Consider the following 24509-nt stretch of genomic DNA (forward strand, 5'->3'; position numbering starts at 1 on the left):
CCTTACAGCAGCACTTTGGCAAATCAGGCAATGGGAGAAAAGGAGGAGAGAGAAGGAAAGAGGCTAACCCCCTGAGAAGCACCTAGAAGCTTTTTCAGCCTCCAACCTGAAGAAGGTGAGCCTAGTGTCACAAGTCTATCAGCAACAAGCCAGTGCCTCAGCACCATCACAGCAGTGTCTGTCCTTGCAGATGCAACGTGGTGATAGCACAGTCCACAGTGAGTCTGTCTGGGACCCAGAGCACAGCAGGAAAAAAGAAAATAATCCTTGAGAGAGTAATTGCTTTTATAATGCATCCTCTATCATCTGCACTATGACTAAGGTTGCAGACAGGGCTCTTTAGAAGGTGAAAAAGGCAACTCACGAGGCAATCTCCAAACTGTCAGATTGGTTGCTGATAAAATATTTGTCACTTCAAACTTTATTCCTAAATGACTATATTAAAAATAAGGTAATTACAAAATATAATATTACAAGTCAGAAGCTATTTTTCCACAGTTTCCTATCCAAAATAGACTTAAATGAAGAGAGAAGAAGTTATGACTAAGTACTCAGAGACCACGTAATGCTTTGGGAATAATAGGTTACACAGAGCCTTAACTCAGGCAAACACTTAAACTCATCCTTGTTTTCAGGAAAAGGGAAAGTTTTCCTGACTCAGAGCCTCTCAAGCAGAGGTACAACCTATCATATAGATACTACTTGAGCATACAGTAAAGATTTGACTGGTTTGTTTCACAAATTCTTCAGCTCCACAGCAAGTCTTATTCTAATATGTATTTAAAACCAAGCCAGTTCAGTTGAAAGTGCAGTCCTCATTTAAGAGTTGAGTTGTCCCTACTGTCATACAACAAAACAGTCACAAGTTGAAAACAGGAACATGATGACAGCACCCCACTTTTTTTTTTGTTGGGGGGGGTGTAATTCAGAAAGTTCACACAAAAGATGTCAGCACTCTCCAAAAACAAACAAACAGACAAACAAGGTCACACTCTGGCTCACATAGTCATGGAAATGCTCCACAGATTCTGAAATGCTTAAGACATTTCTCATTATGAAACACACAGGCAGGGCAGCAGCTCTGCAGTTGTAGGATGCCCTCATTTATTTCTACAAGCTATGAATTCAATGCTAATATCACTGATATTTTAATGTCAGTATTATTTGTTAGCACATAGAGATGTTGTGGTTGGAAGAGACCTTTGAGGTGATCAAGTCCAACCACTAACCTCAGCACTGCTGGATCATTAGGTAAATCTATGAAGACACATTGCTGTGAGTTCATGGGACTTGCAAACAAAGCATTATGAAATGGACAACTCAATTGCTTTTGGATTTGATTAGTTAACCAAGAATTCTGAGATTCAAAGGCTGCTCTAGGTCATGGCCCTTCTCAGGACTGTGCGTTTCACTCCCAGGATCTCCTTAAAACTGCATCCAATCGAATTCTAGAACACACACACACACACATTGAGGCATCTCATTCCCCCTGGGGGATCATTCCATAGCCAACAAGTTGTTCCCATTCTCATGGAAGAAAGGAGAAGGAGTCCCCAGGGACGACAACGGGGCGGGGAGGGGGGAGGGGGCAAATCCCAAACAAGCAATTTCTAAACTACACTGAAATATTATGTAAAAGCAATGCAGCTGTGAAATGTGTTAACTAAAAGGGAACTATTATGACTTCAGTCACAAAAGCAGCTTCCCAGCTTTCAGTTTTCCATCAGCATGGAAAAATCACAGATGCATATGGATGGCTTTAACAAAAAAATCAGTATGGGGAAAAAAAAAGTCTTGAGTTGTCATTCCATAAATACACCCTTGGGAAAAGAACCAAAGCTCCCTCAGAATGTCTTGGCTTCCTACTCCCCAGAGTAAGAAGAAAAGCTCTTTGAAATTATTAATACAGCCTTGAAAAGGTCTCAGCCATGCTACCTTCTTACTTCTAACAAATGGAAGTACCAGAGGACACAGCACCACCATTGCTTGACAGAAAAGCTCTACCATTTATTGCCCTGTCCCTGAGAACACCTCATGAAAGATGTCACCAAGAGAGATGCAATAAAGCATCTGATTCGGTCTATAAGGATTTTTTTCCCCTCACAACTTAATAAATAGCATCATGTTGCTTATTTAAGATGTCCTACACTTAAATATATATATATAAATATACATATTATTTTTATATATATATATATATATATTATCCCTTCACCTTCTCCTTTGCTATCAGGAATTGATGAAAAGACAATTTAGAGAACTAATGGAGGATGTGTACAAAGAACAGCTGTTTTGAAAACATTATAAACACAAAACCCCTGGAAGATATCACACAAAAGGAGACAGGAAGAGAGCCACTGCTAGTGTCAGCCACCAAACAAACATTTTTCATCTGAAACAGATCTACATTTCGTAATGTAAAAACCCAAATCAGTATTTAAAGAATCACAGAATATTAGGGGGACCTCCAGAAATCACTGAGTCTTCCCTGCCAGAGCAGGGTCACCTAAGGCAGGAATGCATCCAGCTGGGTTTGGAAAGTCTCCACAGAAGGCGACTCCACAAGCTCTCTGGAAAGCCTGCTCCAGGACTCTGTCACCCTCACCATAAAGAAGTGTCTCCTGGTGTTGAGGTGGAGCCTCTAAAATAACAGATACCCTCCAGTAAATATCTAGACCCCCACAGCTGTCACCAGAGAGACTGCCAAGTAACATCAGTGGATGGTGGATGTGAATCTGGTCTCTGTCCTTCTTCAGAACCTCAGAATGAATAAATGTAAAAACAAAAAAGCAATGATAAAAAAGGCATGGCAAGAACCAGCAACAACTGTGCACTGAAGGCCCAATTCATTTAGAGAGAGACCTAGCAGTGCTGGTGGACAAGTTACCCATGGGACTGCAATGTGCCCTGGTGGCCAAGAAGGCCAATATGATTCTGGGGTGTATTAAGAAGAGTGTGTTCCACAGATCCAGGGAGGTTCTCCTCCCCCTCTACTCTGCCCTGGTCAGACCACACCTTGAGTACTGTGCTCAGTTCTGGGCTCCCCAGTGCAAGAGGGACAGGGATCTGCTGGAAAGGGTCCAGCGGAGGGCTATGAGGATGATTAGGAGACTGGAGCACTGACTGATGATGAGAGGCTGAGGGGGGCTGGGGCTGTTTAGTCTCAAGAAGAGAAGACTGAGAGGGGATTTAATAAATGTTTATAAATATCTGAGGGCTGGGGGTCAGGAGGGAGGGGCAGGCTCTGTTCACTTGCTCCCTGTGATGGGACAAGGAGCAATGGATGTAAGCTGCAGCACAGGAGGTTCCACCTCAACGCAAGGGGGAATTTCTTTACTGTAAGGGCCCCAGAGCACTGGAAGAGGCTGCCCAGAGAGGTTGTGGAGTCTCCTTCTCTGGAGCCTTTCAAGGCCCATCTGGATGTGTTCCTGTGTAACCTGTGCTGGATTCTATGCTCCTGCTCTGGCAGGGAGTTGGACTCGATGATCTCTTTGAGTGCCTTCCAACCCCTGACAGCCTGTGATTTAGAAAAGAAAACCACAATTTGTTAAATCAACACAGAGAAGACTAAACAATCTGGACTGGGCTTCATGTATCCTCAGCAGCAGCCTCCCTGCGGCGCTGGGCGCGGAAGTGCCGCTCGATGTTTATCGTCACTTCCCTCTGCAGATTCCTGCTGTTGGTCTTCCCAGCTGTGCGGATCCAGGGGTGCTGGAGCACCTGGCGTGCTGTGTAGCGCTTCTGGGGATCCACTATCAACAGCCTGGTGATGAGGTCTTTTGCTGCTGTTGTGAAAGAAAGAAAAGGAGGAGGAGAACAACAGGGACACGCTGTCAGTTACAGATACTCAAAGCATCATTCTCATGTTTTATTCATTAGTTTTACCTTAATAACTTCTGTGACCATCCCCAGGAGATATTCTAACAATTAGAATCATAGAATGGTCTGGGTTGGAAGGGACCTTGGAAGGTCATCCAGTCCAGGTCCCCTGCAGTCAGCAGGGACATCCTCAACTGGATCAGGTTGCCCAGAGCCCTGTCCAGCCTCACCTTGAATATCTCCAGGGATGGGGCCTCAACCACCTCCCTGGGCAAACTGTTCCAGCACCCTCATGGTAAAGAACCTGTTCCTGACATCCAATTAGGTTTAGAATTAGTGACAGGAGATGTTAAATCTCCAACATATCTTACTGATACCATCTACCACTTCAGAAAGTGAAGGGAATTTAATCTTGAAGGCATGCTGAAGGCAGCAGGCTAGGTGTTCCTAGAATCATAGAATCAATAAGATTGGAAAAGATGTCAGAGATCATCAAGTCCAACCTATTACCTAGCACTTCCTGACAACTAAACCATGGCTGCAAGTGCCACATCCAATCCCTTTTTGAACACCAGGGATGGTGACTCCACCACCTCCCTGGGCAGCACATCCCAATGGCCATCTATGACAAACTTCTTCCTAACATCCAGCCTAAACTTGCCCTGGCATGGCTTGAGACTGTCTCCTCTTGTTCTGGTGCTGGTTGTCTGGGAGAAGAGACCAACCCCCACCAGGCTACAACCTCCCTTCAGGCAATTCATAGGACTTTAGTATCCCATCCCTCAAGGAGCACTTAAGTCAGAGAATGCTGCTGAGCCTGTTCTTTAAGAGGCTGTTTAGGCAGAGAGGGGGTTTAGGGTTTTGAAGAGCGCACAAAAGGCAATGTATTAGCCCATGAGAAGGAAAAACTATTACATGTAGACACCACTGATCTCGATAGAAAATCCACACTCTGTTCTGGGTACTCAGGATTGAGTGAGGTTGGAAGAGACCTCAAAGATCATCGAGTCCAACCTGCCACCACAGACCTCATGACTAGACCATGGCGCCAAGTGCCACGTCCAATCCCCTCTTGAACACCTCCAGGGATGGGGACTCCGCCACCTCCCTGGGCAGCACATTCCAATGACGAACGACTCTCTCAGTGAAGAACTTTCTCCTCACCTCCAGCCTAAACTTCCCCTGGTGCAGCTTGAGACTGTGTCCCCTTGTTCTGGTGCTGGTTGCTAGAGAGAAAAGACCAACCCCTTCCCAGCTACAACCACCTATCAGGAAACCACCTTTCACCTTTCATCTCAGCTTTTGAGATGTTTGCCTACATCTTTACAATCTAGCATAACCCTGGAGATTGTTTTGGCACATTTGTCTGCAGAAATAATTCTCAGAAACAAGGTGAGGAAAGGGAGCAGTCTATTAAATCAAATCAGATTCACCTCCAGAGGACTAGATTCACATTTCAAAGGAAACACAGAATCACACAAAAGGGACCTGCAAGACACCCTCACTTTCGAGGAGCTCACTGTCCTGCTCTTTCCACTCCAGGGGAGAACCTTACCTGCAGAAATATTGTCCCAGTATGGAGAAAGGAACTCGTAGTGACCCAGCTGTATGATCTGAAACAGCTCTTCCTGATCCCGTTCCTGACTGCGGAAAGGGGGGAAACCGCAGAGCAGAATGTACAGGATCACACCAGCTGCCCACATGTCTACTTCCAGCCCATAGCCTAAGGAAAAGACAAAGCATACCAAAAGTCCTGCTTTAGAAAGCAAGCTCACGCCTGTAGGCCACTGTTTCTTTTTTCATTCTGTTTCCAAGAAACACAGAAGCTCTGCTCAGTTTCTCAAAGGGATGAAGCCAGCATAAGCGGCTGGGCACCCCACACGAGCTCTGCCTGCTGGAACATCTCTTACAAAGGGCCTCTCCTCTTCAACATGTTTCTCAAACACTGCCTCCCAGGGCCAGTGTCAACTAATTGATGAAAACATAGCATGTATTTCTAAAACAGTCCTCTTCAGATTCCTTTCACAAAAGCACTAAGAGAGTGCCAAGTTTCCACTGAAACAGGATGTCACTGGAGATGTGCAACCCAGCTCTGCAGAACACAGCCCCAGAAATAGCTTTGCTTGAGTCATCAACAAAACTGACTCCTTCCCAGGTCTCACTCTTCTTGGATAGGAAATCTGAAAAGGTTTCTTCTGATGTGAGACATGCTTGGGCTTCTTACAGAAGTTTCACATAAAAATGGACAATGGGTTTGCATCATTAGGGGCCTTAAAAAGTTATTTGGGTTACGTCATGAAATGGAGCTGAGTAGGGGTTTTAGAAAGTTATTTGGGTTCCAGACACGAAGTGGAGCTGAGCAGGGGTTTTAAGAAAGTTATTTGGGTTCCAGTCATGAAGTGGAGCTGAGCAGGGGTTTTAAGAAAGTTATTTGGGTTCCAGTCATGAAGTGGAGCTGAGTAGGGGCTTTAGAAAGTTATTTGGGTTCCATCATGAAGTGGAGCTGAGTAGGGGCTTTAGAAAGTTATTTGGGTTCCATCATGAAGTGGAGCTGAGTAGGGGCTTTAGAAAGTTATTTGGGTTCCATCATGAAGTGGAGCTGAGTAGGGGCTTTAGAAAGTTATTTGGGTTCCAGTCATGAAGTGGAGCTGAGTAGGGGCTTTAGAAAGTTATTTGGGTTCCATCATGAAGTGGAGCTGAGTAGGGGCTTTAGAAAGTTATTTGGGTTCCATCATGAAGTGGAGCTGAGTAGGGGTTTTAGAAAGTTATTTGGGTTCCAGTCATGAAGTGGAGCTGAGTAGGGGCTTTAGAAAGTTACTTGGGTTCCATCATGAAATGGAGCTGATTAGGGGCCTTAAAAAGTTATTTGGGGTCCAGTCAAGAAGTGGAGCTGACTACCCTCAGGTTACAGCATGAATTTTGCTCATTTCCTTATTTCAGGAGTAACCATTTATGACATTTTATGGTTTGTCTGCTTGGAAATCAGTGTTCTGCTACCACAGGCATTAATAATGCAAAATATGGCTGGTGTCAAGCTTGTGTTTGTCAAGAGCTTCAAAAGTTTCCTTTCCTTTCACAGATTACACTGCTAGACATCCTCCTACCCTGCAAACACATATCAGTAGGTTGAAATATCCTGGAGAATTTCCATGATGAGAAAGTTCAGAGTTAATGGTATGATTTATGACACAGTTATAAACAGACACACTCACCCTTCTCAGCAAGTATTTCAGGGGCAACATACGTTGGTGTTCCACACACAGTAAATATGGGTTTGGTAACCAGCTTTGCAAGGCCAAAATCTGCCAGCTTCAGTGTAGTAGATTTATCTGCATTATGCTGAACCTATACTCAACATCAACAACAACAAAAAAACCCCAAACATATATTTAGTCCAGATGCATTTTAAGACAGCAAATGATAAAAGAAGTAGTTAAAAAACAAGCAGAAATTCCAATGTTAAGCAACATCAAATAAAAGCAGTATTTTGGTAAACAGTATTAGAGAAATGTGGGGTTGTTTTTTCCCATCCATATAATAAGGTGGTTCAGATATTTAAGAGAACAACAGTAATGGAAAAATAAACAAAGCACTTTGCTCTGCAAACTCTGGCACGCTGTAATTTCCAAGAAATAAAAAGGAGGAAGATGAAAACAATAACCAAGAGTCCAATTAAATGCTATTACTTCCTCTTGGGAAAGTAAATTCTCTTTTTTCCCCCCCTGGGAAAGCAAAGAATGCTGTGAGCTTCTTTATATGCTCAGATGTGATATTCCCAGGTAAGCTACTGATTTTACAGTGTCACTTGAAAAGCATGTCTCTGTCAAAACAAAATAAAAGATACAAAACACAGAGTTTGAGATAGAAGAAATAAATTCTCTACAAGAAGGATGGGGAAACACTAGCCCAGGTTTTGCAGAGATCACAGAATCACAGAATTGTTAGGGTGGGAAGGGACCTCAAGGATCATCAAGTTCCAACCCCCCTGCCATGGCCAGGGACACCTCACACTACAGCAGCTTGCTCACAGCCACATCCAGCCTGGCTGCAAAAACCTCCAGGCATGAGGCTTCCACCACCTCCCTGGGCAACCTGTGCCAGTCTCTCACCACCCTCATGGGGAACAACTTCTTCCTAACATCCAATCTGAATCTACCCATTTCTAGTTTTGCTCCATCCCCCCCCCCGCCAGTCCTATCACTCCCTGACACCCTCAAAAGTCCTTCCCCAGCTTTCTTGTAACCCCCTTCAGATCCTGGAAGGCCACAATTAGGTCTCCTTGGAGCCTTCTCTTCTCCAGACTGAACAGCCCCAACTCCCTCAGTCTGTCCTCATAGAAGAGCAGCTCCAGCCCTTTGCTCATCCTTGTGGCCCTCTGGACACCTTCCAGCACCTCCAGATCCTTCCTGTAATAGAGGCTCCAGAACCGGACATAGTGCTTCACTCTGCTGAGACCCCACCTGGAGCAGAGGAGGAGAATCACCTCCCTCAACCTGCTGGCTATGCTTCTCTTGCTGCAGCCTAGGATGTGGTTGGCTCTCTGGGCTCCAAATGCTCACATTGAGCTTCTTAGCCATCAGCACCCCCAGGTGCTCTTCTTCAGGGCTGCTCTCAAGCCATTCCCTGCCCAGTCTGTATCAGTGTCTGTATAGATGTGGTAGAAGCTCCATCCCTGGAAACATACCAGGTCAGGCTGGATGATGCACTGAGCAGCCTGATCTTGTTCAAGATCTCACTGCAGGGGGGTTGGATTAGATAACCTTTAAAGGTCACTCCCAACCTGAACAATTCTACTATTCTGTATTCAAAAGCCAAACCATGAAGCAGTATAATTAACCTCATCAGTACTCTTAATACTGGTGACTAATATTCAAATATTCTTTAAGAGGTAAAAAAAATGTCATGAATTTAATTGAAATTAAAAATAGTTTGTAACTATAAGGAACAGATCAGCAGCTAGATGTGAGGAGGAGGTTCTTCACCATGAGAGTGGTGAAACCCTGGAATGGGTTGTCCAGGGAGGTGGTTGGGGCGCCCATCCCTGGGGGTGTTTAAGACCAGGCTGGATGAGGCTCTGGCCAGCCTGATCTAGTGTGGGGTGTCCCTGCCCATGGCAGGGGGTTGGAACTAGATGATCCTTGTGGTCCCTTCCCACCCTGAATGATACTATGATATTATGATGATACTATGATAAAATGTCTACAAGAAAGCCAAGGGAATCTGGACTCCTGCTTTGAGCAGGCACACTGCAGTATGATGTGACATGTGCACCCCATGTTTTCACACCTCATTCTTTGCCATCACACACTGCTTGAGAGAGTAAAAGATTCGAGATGGTCTCTGTTGCAAGGCAACTAAGGGCACAGATGGGACAAGATTTGTTCCCCTACATCACAGCTGATGGATTCCTATTTATTATCTTTGTAGAAACTTCCGTAGACCGGTCTGGGCTGGAAGGGACCTCTGAAGGTCATCTGGTCCAAGCCCCTCTGCAGCAAGCAGGGGCATCCTCAACTAGATCAGGCTGCCCACTTGTCCAGTTTTAATCAAGCAAAACACTTCTGTATTTTTAGTATTTTTTTAAAAAGAAAAAAATAGCATTAATTAAAAACATCCTGCATTCTAGCTTACTGATTGCTTGTTATCTTCTTCATAGAAAATGGCAGTACTCTGCTAGGTTTGATTAAGCTACAGACTTCAGGGTGGTGGTTTGTTGTTTTGTTTGGGGTTTTTTTTCCTGCTTTGGGTTGTGTATTTTTTCCTAAAGAAATCTATTTTTCAGTGTGAAACTGAAAATGAAGCTTACTACAGCCACACAGTCAGAACTTCTGCAGAATCATAGAATCAATAAGGTTGGAAAACACCTCAGAGATCATCAAGTCCAACCTGTCACCCAACACCTCATGACTACTAAACGATGGCTCCAAGTGCCACATCCAATCCCCTCTTGAACACCTCCAGGGATGGTGACTCCACCACCTCCCTGGGCAGCACATTCCAATGGCTAACAACTCTCTCAGTAAAGAACTTTCTCCTCACCTCCAGCCTAAACTTCCCCTGGCGCAGATTGAGACAGATTGGGCAGAGTCCAACAGGATGGCATTCAACAAGTCCAAGTGCCAGGTGCTGCACTTTGGCCACAGCAACCCCATGCAGAGCTACAGGCTGGGCTCAGAGTGGCTGGAGAGCTCCCAAACAGAGAGGGACCTGGGGGTACTGGTTGACAGCAGCCGAACAGGAACCAGAAGTGTGCCCAGGTGGCCAAGAAGGCCAAGGACATCCTGGCTTGCATCAGGAATAGTGTGGCCAGCAGGAGCAGGGAAGTCATTGTGCCCCTGTACTCTGCACTGGTCAGGCCACACCTTGAGTCCTGTGTCCAGTTCTGGGCCCCTCAGTTTAAGAAGGACATCGAGACACTTGAAGGTGTCCAGAGAAGGGCAACAAGGCTGGGGAGAGACTTTGAGCACAAGCCCTGTGAGGAGAGGCTGAGGGAGCTGGGATTGTTTAGCCTGGAGAAGAGGAGGCTCAGGGGAGACCTCTTTGACCTCTACAACTACCTGAAAGGTGGTTGTAGCCAGGAAGGGGTTGGTCTCTTCTCCCAGGCAACCAGCACCAGAACAAGAGGACCCAGACTCAAGCTGCACCAGGGGAAGTTTAGCCTCGAGATGAGGAGAAAGGTCTTCACTGAGAGAGTCATTCGCCATTGGAATGTGCTGCCCAGGGAGGTGGTGGAGTCACCGTCCCTGGAGGTGTTCAAGAGGAGATTGGACATGGCACTTGGTGCCATGGTCTAGTGATGAGGTCTGTGGTTACACGTTGGACTCAATGATCCTCGAGGTCTCTTCCAACCTTAGTGATGGTACTGTGAAAGGTTTTCCTGTTGTGTAAATAAAGCTTTGAATATTATATGAGAGAAATCTCTCCTGTGGAATTTTAGCTGACAGCCTGCATGCTGCTGTACCAAGACAAAAAAAACACTGAAATGCTTAGAAACCCGGGGGGGTAAGGGGGGAGGGGGGAGAACGCACTGGTGGTCATCATCCCAGGCCCCCAGTCAGCAGGAGATGCCTTGCTTTGTAAAACACCCTGCTGTACTTTCGTGCCAGACTCCCAATCTCTCATCACAGCACAAGGTGGCAACACTGCACCATCTGCTCTTCCAGGACAAAAGCACGGAGCTGCCATTGCACCTGGCAGCTGAACAGGTAGGAGCTCCCAGGAGGCACTGTGGGGATATTTCCACAGCTTTGTGGCAATCATTTCAAAGCCAGCATGCGACCTGCCAGCACTGCTGAAAACCTCACCCCAGAACTCCTCGGCATCTGCACCCAGAGCAACTCAAAGGCAGCTCAGGCAGAGTGAGCATTCCCTTCATCCCCAATTTTACAGCCTCCAGCCTACCTTTCTGCCACCTGTCATCACCTTGGACATGCAAATATACACTTCTCTGTAGGAACCAAAGCTTCTCAGGTTGCTTTTATTGCTTCCTGAGGCCAGACTATTTACATGATCACAGCATTGTCACTGAAACCACCCTCACTGTAAAGAATTTCTTCCTAATACCCTGTTCAAATCTACCCTATTCAGGCTTAAATCCATTGCCCCTTGTCCTATCACTACAAGCCCTTGTAAAAAGGCCCTTCCTGGCTTTCCTGTAGCCCCCTTCAGGTACTAGGAGGCTCCTAGAATGTCTCCCCAGAGCCTTGTCCTCTCCAGGCTGAACAGCCTCTCAGCCTGTCCCCACAGGGGAGGTTCTCCAGCTCCCTGATCATCTTCATGGCCCTCCTCTGGACCCACTGCAGCAGCCCCATGTCCCTCTTATGCTGGGGATACCAGAACTGAATGCAGTACTGCAGGTGTGGTGTCATGAGAGCAGAGGGGCAGAAATCACCTCCCTCATCCTGCTGGTCAGACATTAACATTAGTATTACCATTTCTCTCTCCGCATGGATTCTTGCTATAGACATCATGAAAGGAAGACAGCCCATGAAACATTTCATGTATTAGAAACAGGGATAACAAAAATGTTTTGCTTACACGTTTGAGCTTCAGGCTCCCCTTGCTGCTAGTTAGGAGATTCTCTTGGGGAAAAAAAACCCAAACTACAGAAAATACCCTGTGTAGCTTTACTATAGTGAAAGCTCTTGACAGGCAGCTGGTTAAATAGCATTTTAACTTAAATGCACTGACAGTGTTTTGTCTGTATGTAAAAAGTGTCACAAAACCACAGTTGAAAGACAGAAAGGTTGTACTTGACATTCTTACACATATGAAAACTTGAGAAAGAGAGGAAAAGGGAAAAATATATCACAGTATCACTTAGGTTGGAAAGGACCTCGAGGATCATCGAGTCCAACCTATCAACACAGACCCCATGACTAGACCATGGCACCAAGTGCCACGTCCAATCTCCCCTTGAACACCTCCAGGGTCGATGACTCAACCACCTCCCTGGGCAACCCATTCCAACGCTGTATTAAAAGCTGTAACACAGGATGGCCAAGGGATCAGGCCCAGCCAGCATGGATTTTGGAAGGGCAGGTCCTGCCTGACCAACCTGATCTCCTTCTATGATCAGGTGACTGCCTGGTGGATGTGGGGAGGCCTGTGGATGTGGTCTACCTGGACTTCAGCAAGGCCTTTGACACCGTCCCCCATAGCAAACCCCTGGCCAAGCTGACAGCCCATGTCTTGGACGGGAGCACACTGCGATGGGTTAGGAACTGGCTGGAGGGCCGAGCCCAGAGAGTGGTGGTGAATGGTGCCACATCCAGCTGGCAGCCAGTCACCAGTGGTGTGCCCCAGGGATCAGTGCTGGGCCCCATGCTCTTTAACATCTCTACTGATGATCTGGATGAGGGCATTGAGTCCATCATCAGTAAATTTGCTGACAACACCAAGCTGGGGGCAGGAGTTGATCTGCTGGAGGGTAGAGAGGCTCTGCAGAGAGACCTCGACAGGCTGGACAGATGGGCAGAATCCAAGGGCATGAGATTGAACACATCCAAATGCCGGATTCTGCACATTGGCCACAACAACCCCATGCAGTGCTACAGGCTGGGGTCAGAGTGGCTGGAGAGCAGCCAGGTAGAGAGGGACCTGGGGGTACTGGTCAATGGTAGGCTGAACATGAGCCTGCAGTGTGCCCAGGCAGCCAAGAGGGCCAATGGCATCCTGGCCTGCATCAGGAACAGTGTGGCCAGCAGGAGCAGGGAGGTCATTCTGCCCCTGTACACTGCACTGGTTAGGCCACACCTCGAGTCCTGTGTCCAGTTCTGGGCCCCTCAGCTTAGGAAGGATGTTGACTTGCTGGAACGAGTCCAGAGAAGGGCAACGAAGTTGGTGAGGGGTTTGGAACACAAGCCCTATGAGGAGAGGCTGAGGGAGCTGGGGTTGCTTAGCCTGGAGAGGAGGAGACTCAGGGGTGACCTTATTGCTCTCTACAACTACCTGAAGGGAGGTTGTAGACAGGCAGAGGTTGGTCTCTTCTCCCAGGCGCCCAGTACCAGAACAAGAGGACACAGTCTCAGGCTGCGCCAGGGGAGGTTCAGGTTGGATGTTAGTAAGAAGTTCTATACAGAAAGAGTGATTGCCCATTGGAATGGAGGAGGTGGTGGAGTCGCTGTCATTGGAGGTGTTCAGGAGGAGACTTGATGGGGTGCTTGGTGCCATGGGTTAGCTGTTTGGGTGGGTTGGATTGGTTGATGGGTCTCTTCCAACCTGGTTTGGTTTATTCTAAATGATGTTTATTCTACACTTAGTTGTGAGTATTAAACAACTGCCACACTGGCATGTTTGGGGAGTGTACAAGGAGCTGAATGCACAAAGCACAAATACAGGCCTCCCTCTTCTCCCTGAAAGGGCTCAAGGAGGTGATTTTGTGTCATTTACAGCTATAACCTGGAGAAACACCCCTGCACTCTGAAATTAATTTCTCACTCCTGTCAAGCAGTGCCAGCACCTGCAGTCCCTCAGCTGAAAACCTTGCCAGCAAGCTCTGCTGCCTCAGTGGTGAGTAACTCAGAAGTGAGTAACTTCTTTTGTGGGATCAAACACATCACGCTGCTCATCTTTAGTGGCAAAGGTTTTCCTCCTCAGCACCCAGTCCTGTGTGAGGCAGTTGTGCTTGCAGACAAGGAGCCAGAGCAGCTGTCTGCATACCAGCTGCCAAACAGATTTTGGGTTTGCAGCACAAGCCACCTCCCTTCCTGCCTCACAGCTATGCTGCAAGGTGTCTGATCCTTGTGGACAGAGGTAGTAACAAAAGGGGAAGAAGGGATTAAAACAAAAGGATCATGGGGGAATGTTAGAGAAGTTTATAACTAGAGGGCAGCTCCATGAGAAGAACAGTAGTGCAGTGAACCAAGTATTAAATCAGGTCTCCAACTCTTTCCTGGGCCAATACAATTTTACAGCTCACTAGACATCAAACTCTAGGCATCATGGCTCAGTGGCCATGGTGGTGTTAGGTCAATGCCAGCTGAGGTCTTTGCCAACTGAACCAATCCTATGATTCTCTGTGTATTTCTACCTTTTCTTCTGCAGGGACAAAAGCTGTTTTCCTTCTTTCCCCAGCAGCTTACTCTGCTCACTTTTATATAATTTATGGAAATATTTCCCCTCCCCATTTGCTGCTTCTCTGATGGAAATCAGCCAGAGTGTTCAAAAGCCATCAGGAAGAGGTTTAGATTCCCACACAAAGCAGGTTTGCACTGGACAAGTTTGTTTCCTTAGTAAAACAGACCAAGGATATTTCCATTTCAATTTTCCATTTTCTGGCAAGGTTTAGCAAAAGCTGTTGACAAGAAAGGACAAGGGTCACCTGCCAATTAGCAGCAAGGTGAAACTGGAACATGTACAATTTTCTTTCCCATAATGCTGTTCTCATGTGACAAAAAAACTACAGGCTGGGGACCAGTCTGTCCTTGGAAATTATTTTCTGAATATCACGGAGTGTTAAGGGGCTGGAAGTGACCTCAAAAGCTCACCCAGTCCAACCCCCCTGACAGAGCAGGAGCACCTAAAGCAGAGAACACAGGAACACATCCAGAAGGATCTTGAATATCTCCAGAGAGGGAGACTCCACAACCCCCCAAGCAGCCTGTTCCAGTGTTCTGTCATCCTCCCAGGGAAAAAAGTTTTCCTCCTGTTTCCATGGAACTTCCTATGCCTCAGGTTCCACCACTGCCCATTGGGCATCACCCAGCAGAGCCTGGCTCCAGCCTCTGGGCACTCACCCTGCACATCTTCATCAACATGAATGAGGTCACCGCTCAGTCTCCGCCTCTCCAAGCTACTGAGCCCTTAGATCCCTCAGTCTCCCCTCATAAGAGAGATGTTCCACTCCCCTAACCATTTTTGTGGCTCTGTGCTGGGCACTTTCAAGCAGTTCCCTTCCTGAACTGAGGGGCCCAGAACTGGACACAATATTCCAGACGTGGCCACAGCAGGGCAGAGTAGAGGAGGAGGAGAACCTCTCTGACCTACTAACCACAGCTCTTCTAATCCACTCCAGGATGCCATTGGCCTTCTTGGTTACAAGAGCACATGGCTGGTTCATGGCCAACCTCCTATCCACCAGGACATCCAGGTCCTTTTCCCCTTCACTGCTATCCAGCAAGTCAGTCCCCAATCTATACTGGTCCATGGGGTTGTTCTTTCCCAGGTGGAAGATTCTCCTCTTGGAATGGGGAACATGATAATCTCAGTGCTGCACAACTTTCCCACTACCCAGCAATCTGTTTTGCAGTGCTGTGAACTAAATGGGGAAACAAGCACCAGTATGGAACTGTACAGCTCACCCCTTTCTGTTTACCTGCATCTCTGTGATAATTACATATTATAGAAGGAAATTGAGCATCTGGCCTCAGGTGTTTCACATGCACTAGTTTATCTTCAGCAAATAGGTTCATAATGGAAAATCAGCTTCTGGAGAAATCAGCAGTTCTAAGGGAAGGTTTGTTTTAAAGGCTAAATAAGGCATGAGGGCAGGGCATACGAGCCTACTTCTTCCTGCAAACCAGCCACTTGCACTCACCATCTCTTCTTCACACACAGGGCACAGAGCAAGGATTTTCATGCCACTAAGCAGCACACATAGCAAGATCTGGTGTAGATGTTGTTTCTTGGTCAAAAGGTTTGGGAGCAAACCATTCTGGTCCAGCCTTATTCAACCTCTGTGTGGTCCTGCAGGCTACAATGCTGCTTTCCTCCAGAAATTCACACCAATTGCTTCCTCAGAATTAATTTCCTTGAAGCATCATCTTCCAGCAGCAGATTACATCTGATTTCTTAGACATTGGCCAATATTTGATATCTATGAGGAAATTTGGAACTCTGGTACAAGAGTTCAGCACGGAAGGGTTGCTGACTGTTACTGTTCTACAATGGGTGTCTTGTCAAGTGTCAGTACTGCAAACATCTCTGTGTGCATTCATGCATGTGAGTAACTCCATTGACTTCAGTGCTGGGTGCAAAGAATGTAGCCTTAGAAATGCAATAGAAAGGAAAAAAAAAAGAAAAATAAGAACTTTCCTCTTTGGCATGAAGTTAGTATTTGAGCTGACTTCAGTGCTGTGTTTCACCACTACATTCACATCTTACTGTCAGATTATTTCAGTCAGCTGCATCATACTCCTGCTCCTAAGAGCATCAATTGTCACAAGATAGAAGTCATTATGGTAGAGGACTGGCAGTGAACAAAAAGTCCACCAAACAAATCAGCTAAATTAACTATTTAAATACATTTTGGTCTGCAAGGAAGATGCTTTATGATTCAGTGCATGCCTCATGCCCTGTATACCTAAAAATCAGATGCAATTGCTCAGTACCCCTGAAAGCCAGGTCATTTTGATCTGAGCTTCTCTTTGCTAGCACTGCTATCTGCGGTCTATGTGAAGCAAACTGTACTGGTAATTTAACTTCAAAATTGTACTCATTCTTCCAAACAGCTCTGCCACAGCACAGTATCTCTGCCACAGCATTTGCTTAAAAAATATTTGAGGGTGGATAAATAAACAGCAAATAATCTCCTACACGTATTCAAGATGTTTGCCAACACTTACCAAAAGGTTCTCTGGTTTGAGATCCCTGTGCACGATGTTTTTGCTGTGAATGTAAACCAGTGCTTCACACAGATCAGTAATCATGACAGCAGCATCATGCTCTGTGAACTTAACACTTTCTATGATAGCATCAAATAAGTCCCCTCCCGGGACATACTCTAGGATTAAGTAGATCTCAGCTTCTGTCTCATACACTTCAATTAAGCTTACGATGTTGGGATGAGAGAGACTCCTAATGATCAGAATTTCACTTTCCATCATGTCCTCTTTCCCCTTCAGCTTCGATTTATCGACAATTTTCATGGCATAGACTTGATTGGAGTCACAGTGGCGACATTCCTTCACCACAGCAAAATTCCCATCCCCAATAGTCCTGCCAATCTCATAGAACTTTTCCACATCAGTTCTGTTTTTGATGGCATGCCTCCGGCTTGGGTTCTCCAGGCCCTGAGCCTTGTTCTCTTCTTTATTTGCTCTGCGTTCCCCTGTCTTCTCCCGCCGTGTCATCTCACTCTCTCTACACATGATGTTCCCCTCTCTTCTGCTTCCTTCTTCTTTGGCCCTTTGGCCCTCCCTGCCATCCCTCTGTGCTTTAGACAGTTTCTCAGCATCCCTTGGAGTGTCTTTCTTTAGCCAGCCACTTTGGTTCATCACGCAGCTACTTCCATTCTCTTCCTTTGCTTCATGAGTTACCTGCAGCCCTTCTGCAGCATTCTTCTTGATTTTTACTACTTCCTTCCCATGGCTTTCATGCTTCTCCACATCCCTTTCCCTCTCCAGGCTCCTTTTTTGCTTTTCCAGCCCTTCATTAACATTCCTGTGTAGGGGCTTCCACGCCCTCCTACAGCCTTTGTCTTTCCAACCAACTTCCTCATCTTCCAGACAGGTTTCTGATGGTTTTCGGCAGTTCCTGACTTTTGCATTTCTTTCTACGTGGTACCTCTGACATGCACCTGTGTTCAGGTCTCTGTTCTCAAAGGAGGCCTCAGCCTGCCTTTCCCTTTGGAACTTTTGCCTGGCTTGCCTTTCCTGCTCACACTTCTCACACCTCACCACCTCCTCTGAACTCTCTTCTAATCCCTCCTCAGGGCTCCTCTCGTGGTTAAGGTACCTCTCGTTGTCTCGGGTCTTTCTAGAAGGCTTCAATCCTTGCTCACCTTCCCAGCTCTCTCTGGTCCACTTTTTTTTGGTTCTAATGTTTTCCTCCTGCTTTGGTTTGGCTTGACTTTTTCCTTCGTGTCTAGCATGAGGCTTGGGAGACATGCCATTGCTGCAGCTCTTGGCCATTTCTGTCTCATCAAAGCTGCTGTCTACTTTCAAAGCCTTGTCACACAACCTGCTCTTCAGTTTTTGGGACTGATCCTCACCCTGCTGAATGGCAGCACTGGCAACATAAGGATTTTCAGGATAAAGTTCTTGTAATACCACCTCCAGGTTCTTCAAAGTGAGGGGCTCCCTCCCCATAGCTATGAACGCGTCACCTTCCCTGAAGAAGTCAGACAGACTTTGGATTTCTCTGCCTCTCAGGTTGTAAAGCTTTCTGACACGGTCGTTCTTCCAGCGTGGGAATCCCAGAGCTTCTGAAATGTCACCCATCAGCTGCTCAAAGGTCTGGATTGATCTCCTGTTCAGAAGCAAAGTGATCCGCCTGAGCGTGCGCCCACCGGGCTTCACCACTGTGATGACCCTTGGCTTCACGGGGCTGTGCTCCGAATGCAGCGAGTGAAAGCCATTGCGGGGACTGAAGAACAGGGACCTGTGGCTGCTGTCACTCAGGCATGGTTTGCCATAGTTCCCACGACGAAGGGGAGGACAGGTGCCCTGCAGTTTCCTCTCCTTTGCTTTTGAGCTGGCGTGTGGCGAGCGGTCAAGCAAGCCTCGGTGCCCTGCAGCAAAGAAAGAGCAGGCAGCTTATGCATTTGGCATCATCAGAGCTTCCCAAGCACCACTCTTCTACATAGCAGCATGTGTGATGGCAGGGAGGAGGGGCAGGTGCATTCAGTGCTTATAAGAACTTCAACTGCCCCTAAACAGTAACTCCTCGTTCATGCAACTACAAACATATCAAGCTTGCAACAAAATGGAGATGCACTTTGTGACAAAGAAATGCTGTTAGAAAGATGATTATACTGGAAACCCTGTCCAGTCTGGGGCTCCCCAGCTCTGGAAAGACAAGGACCGACTGGAGAGAGTCCAACAAAGAGCCACAAGGATGATTAAGTGACTTGAACATCTATCCTATGAGGAAAGTCTGAGAGACCTGGGGCTGTTTAGTCTGGAGAAGGGAAGGCTGAGAGGGAATCTGATCACTATCTATCAATACCTGAGGGGTGGGTGTCAAGAGGAAGGGGACAGGCTCTTTTTGGTGGTAATAAGACAAGAAATAATGGATAGAAGCTAGAACACACCATGAGGAGTTTCTTCTCAGCATGAGGAGAAACTTCTTTACCATGAGGGTGACAGAGCACTGGAGCAGGCTGCCCAGAGAGGTTGTGGAGTCTCCTTTGGAGAATTCCAAAGCCAACCTGGACATGTTCCTATGTGGCCTGCCCTGGATGATCCTGCTTTGGCAGGGGGGTGGGACCCAGTGATCTCTGGAGGTCCCTTACAACTCCTAACATTCTGTGGAACAGATTCCTCTCCTAAATCCTCCCATCTTCATGAAAGAGCCTCCAAAAAATGGGGTCACTTGTGCCACGATTGCATCCAGATTGCTCAGCATTCTCTCATGAATCTACCTACCATGAACTCACTCAGTTCCTTTCTGAACTCAATTACACTTTTGGCCTCTGTAAACTCCACGGCAGCAAGATCAACAAATTACATTGCAGGAAGTAAAAGAAAGTAATTACTTCTGGTTTAAAGTTGCTACCAGGTGGCTACGTGTGCGCAGCCTTATAATTACTTATCTCCCCTTCACTCTCCATGGACCATTCATTTAGCTTCTAGGCTTTGATAACAAATTATGTAAATTAGATTTGTGTAGAAAGCTGGGGTTTTTTTTGCTATAATAATAATAATAAAGCAGTTTTGCAGTACAGTGAACAGTAATGGATTTCAATTTATTTGCTTAAAGAAAGGCCACTTTAGGTTTAGCATAGAATAGAATAGAATAGCATAGACCAGGTTGGAAGAGACCTTCAAGATCATCGTGTCCAACCTATCATCCAACACCACCTAATCAACTAAACCATGCAACCAAGCACCCCATCAAGTCTCCTCCTGAACACCTCCAATGATGGTGACTCCACCACCTCCCTGGGCAGCCCATTCCAATGGGCAATCACTCTCTCTGTGTAAAACTTCTTCCTAACATCCAGCCTAAACCTCCCGTGGCACAGCTTGAGACTGTGTCCTCTTGTTCTGGTGCTGGTTGCCTGGGAGAAGAGACCAACCCCAGCCCGTCTACAACCTCCCTTCAGGTAGTTGTAGAGAGCAAGAAGGTCACCCCTGAGTCTCCTCCAGGCTAAGCAACCCCAGCTCCCTCAGTCTCTCCTCACAGGGCTTGTGTTTGATAATTGGAGTCCTGGTTTTACAATATTTTTGTTTGATTTTGGCACATGATCTAGCAGTGGACTTTGTAGTGTTAGGTTAATACTGAACATCCTGGCCTGCATCAGGAATAGTGTGGCCAGCAGGAGCAGGGAAGTCATTCTGCCCTGTACTCAGCACTGGTTAGGCCACACCTTGAGTCCTGTGTCCAGTTCTGGGCTCCTCAGTTTAGGAAAGATGTTGAGTTGCTGGAAGGTGTCCAGAGAAGGGCAACAAAGCTGTGGAGGGGTTTGGAGCACAGCCCTGTGAGGGCTTGGAACACCTCTGTTACGAGGACAGGCTGAGGGAGCTGGGGTTGTTCAGCCTGGAGAAGGCTCCAGGGAGACCTGACAGCAGCCTTCCAATATCTGAAGAGAGCTACAAGAAGGCTTCAGAGAGGCTGTTTACAAAGGCCTGCAGGGACAGGACCAGGGGCAACGGCTTCAAACTAGAGCAGAGCAGATTTAGATTGGAACAAGTTCTGCACCATGAGGGTAGAGGGACACTGAAGCTGGGGCCCCATCCCTGAGGATATTCAAGATGAGGCTCAACAGGGCACTAGACAACCTGATCTAGTTGAGGATACCTCTGCTTACTACAGAGAGGGTTGGACTAGATAACCTTCAGAGGTCACTTCCAACCTAGACCATACTATGACTCTATGAAAATGAACATGCAGGTATGGACCAGCCAAGCTACAACATAATTCACTATTTATAAGCACAACAATAAGCTAAGAATAAAAAAGTGCCCCTGAAGTACTCCAATTTCTGGTACTTAAGATTATAACTTGATTGAAACTGAACTCTTCTCAGTCTCAGGGAAGAAACTTTCAGAATGAGATCACAGGGAATCTCCCAGAGAACCCCACAGGTCCCCATGCATTACTAGGATTACACAGACACAGTGCTGCAGGCACGAAAGAAAACCTGCACATGAGAATGTTCCTCTTGGTGCTAGAGTTCATACACACGCTCAGGACTTCTGGCAAGATTAAGCCTACTTGTTGTAGGTTAAGGGAAACCAAGAGCTAATTGGTGTAACCACAAAAACAGGTCCTGCAGAGGCTAGAGAGTCCCAGGGGGGCAGGCAGTTTGTCCCAGGATATTGCAATCTGTTATTGTGTTCTGTTTTCCCATAGGCCCAGCTGTATTCCTTTCACCTGAATGCCTTCTGTGTGTATTTGTAAATAGAATTTCCATTTAAACTTCCAATCCAGTGTGGAGCATTTTTATTTTGCTCCTTGGGAAGGGGTAAAAGATCTTTTCTGTCCTTTTGCCCTGGGCAGCTCGTGGCTCAAAACTAGGAGACTACTATATTTTGGGTTTCCAAATGCTGTAAAGCCACTCCCAGCATCTCAAGCTATATGTGTTTATTTTTGCCTTTCATCAAGGCATAACAGAGTGAGGAGGAAAGACACCTCCTCACCTAGAAGGACAAACCACAAACCACAAAGGGGAAACCACAAGTGCTGATGCAAAACCAGCACATCCAAAAGGCATGGGGTTGGGTGGAGACAGCAGACTCTGCCACAGACTCTGCTCTTGGCTTTGATTGATGCATCAAGATGGACGCTCCTTAGTTGTAAGATGCTCACCAGCATCGTGTGCCACTCAGTGCGCCCCTTAAGTCTTGGATTCATTTTCTTCCCCTGCCAAATGAGATAGGTTCTTCTTCTCCAAACAAATATTAGAAGGAGGCCCAGCTGCCAAGACACTGATTGAAAATGTAAGCATTATATAAGACCTACGTGTGACTAATGCTTAGTGTTTGCAAAGTTATTTCTGTCCCCATTCTGCTTTTTCAGGATGATCTTGTTATCAAAAAGATGACTACAGAGGTGGTAGTGATTTTTGTTCCTTTTTTTTTTCCCACCCAGCAATCACATATTTACATCCCACCCAGAATAAAGCCTAGTGTGAATGGAGGGAAAGGAAATAAAGAAAGAAAGAAGAAGTCAGGGGTGTAATAACAGTTCTCTGAAATCCAAATCAACTCTGGAACATGTTGGTTAACAGGAACTGCTGAAAGCCTGCATTCAATCAGCATTTCCAGATTCTTGAGTCCCCACTGTCAGCAAAGCATTATCTTGCTGATGGGTACAGTGTGTAACGTTTTTACTGCCTTATAATCTTGGTACAACAGGAAAACAGAGCTGCACTAATAATGATTTCTCCCACGGATTGGGTTTCTCCCAGTTATGCTGTTATTATCACACCTTGCTATAAAACTATTCATTTTAAGTGCTTGGCTGCACTGTTGATCCTTTCAATTACCCAAACATCAATTATGTTTCTTTTCTTAACTAGATCAGCTAAGCTGTAAACAGAAACCAAGTTTATTTCTTTTTTAATTCTGCAACTAATGGGGTAAGAGCAGCTTTGTGTAATTACTAGTAACAACCCAGGAATATGGGGTTGTGGGGGGGTCTTAACTGGCTTAATTCCTAGCCAAATCACAGAATGTTAGGGGCTGGAAAGGACCTCAGAAGCTCATCCTGTCCAACCCCCCTACCAGAGGAGGATCACCTAGAGCAGGTCACACAGGAACACATCCAGCAAGGTCTTGAGTATCTCCAGAGGAGAAGATTCCACAACCCCCCCTGGGCAACCTGTTCCAGGGCTCCATCACTCTCTCAGTGAATTTTTTTTTCATGTTTCCATGGAACTTTCTCTGCCTCAGCTTCCACCACAGCCCCTTGTGCTGCCCAGCATCACCCAGTAGAGCGTGGCTCCAGCCTCTTGGCACTCACCCTGCACATCTTTACCAACATGAATGAGGTCACCTCATGATGTCCTCCTCTCCAAGCTGAAGAGGCTCCCTCAGCCTCTCCTCGTGAGGAAGATGTTCCACTGCCTTAATAATTTCTGTGAACTCTCTCAAGCAGTTTCCTGAGGTTGCTCCTGAACTGAGGGGCCCAGAACTGGACACAATATCCCAGGTGTGGCCTCACCAGGGCAGAGTAATGCAGTTTCACACAAGCCACAAGTTAATACCTAACCCTCTGAGGAATAAGAATAATATTGCATATCTCCCTAAGATGAAGAAGGAAGCTCTAAGAATGTTTACATCAACGCATAGAAAGGATCTCCTGGCCTTTGCTGAGAAAAGAGGATGTGTCAAGGTGGTGGCATCAAAGACTGTATATTATATAAAATTAAACAAATTCATTTCAATTGCCTGTTACAACTCTTCCAGTCACCACTATGCTATTTTCCAGTTACACTCTATTTATTGTAACTGAGGCACACAAAGCAAGCCTCAGTCTGTCAGGAAAGTGCACACACTTCAAGCAGTAACTAGCATTTCTAGAAAGCCTTCAAAGGTTATGCACAGACACAGATCCTATAGCTACCATTTATATTGCTTTAAAGTCTTGTTTCCATATTTGTATACAAGTGGGAGAGGGAGGAAGAGGGAAGTGGCACCAGGAACACTTCCATGAGCCTGAGCACTGGCAAATTATACATTGGAGAATAAAATGTGGGGTTTCTTCTTTTACTGTCTTACTGAGAGCTAATGGTTATCAAATATACATCTTCCTTATAAATGTTAATATGGATGAGTGCATGAATGCATCTATTTTTATCCATAGAGACACCATCTACATATGGTTGTATCTCTCAGTATCGATCTATAGGATGAGAAGATTAAGAAGGCAGAGAACTGAAGGGGAACAGCATATGGCCAAGGAGGCTGCTGAGGATTCTCACTGTGGGTAGGCAGGGGTAAGGCGGGACACTTGGCCTGGGGCACCATGCATGCACCTAACCTGCACTCCTGGGCACAGAATAAAGAGAACTGGGACTCACAGAGCAATACAGAGCTCCAGGTGAACAGAGAATGGTCTTGTAGGGAAAAATATCACAGAAAGCTCCTACTACAGAAGCAAGGAAGACAGGACAACATGGGAACTCCCATCCCTGCAAGTTTTCAGGACAGGCCAGATGGGGCTCTGAGTTACCTGCTGTAGTGTGAGGTGGCCCTGCCCATGGCAGGGGAGGTGGAACTGGCTGATCCTTGAGGTCCCTTCACAGAATTGTCAGGGTTGGAGTCTATGATTTGGGAGCTCCATCAGGAACAAGACATGGAGCA

General features: G+C 46.4%; 1 protein-coding gene across 2 annotated transcripts in view; it reads right to left on the reverse strand.

Annotated features, from left to right (window-relative positions):
* Window positions 1–403: 403 nt before the first annotated feature.
* DCLK3 (doublecortin like kinase 3) overlaps window positions 404–24509 on the reverse strand; it is a 35173-nt gene continuing 11067 nt past the window's right edge. Inside the window, exons 2-5 of one of the 2 annotated variants that reach the window (XM_068152716.1) lie at window positions 16884–18769; window positions 7032–7164; window positions 5375–5542; window positions 404–3782 (exon numbers count right to left, since the gene is read on the reverse strand). In XM_068152716.1, coding sequence (XP_068008817.1) covers window positions 3589–3782; window positions 5375–5542; window positions 7032–7164; window positions 16884–18769 — 2381 coding nt within the window. In that variant the 3' untranslated portion in view covers window positions 404–3588. Of the gene's footprint in view, window positions 3786–5374; window positions 5543–7031; window positions 7165–16883; window positions 18770–24509 lie in introns of both variants that reach the window. The other variant, XM_068152715.1, reaches the window with a different exon arrangement.

This window comes from Melanerpes formicivorus, unplaced genomic scaffold (assembly GCF_026170545.1).
Source record: "Melanerpes formicivorus ecotype bairdi unplaced genomic scaffold, bMelFor1.0.p_v2 SCAF_24, whole genome shotgun sequence".
In the NCBI taxonomy this organism is placed as follows: domain Eukaryota; kingdom Metazoa; phylum Chordata; class Aves; order Piciformes; family Picidae; genus Melanerpes; species Melanerpes formicivorus.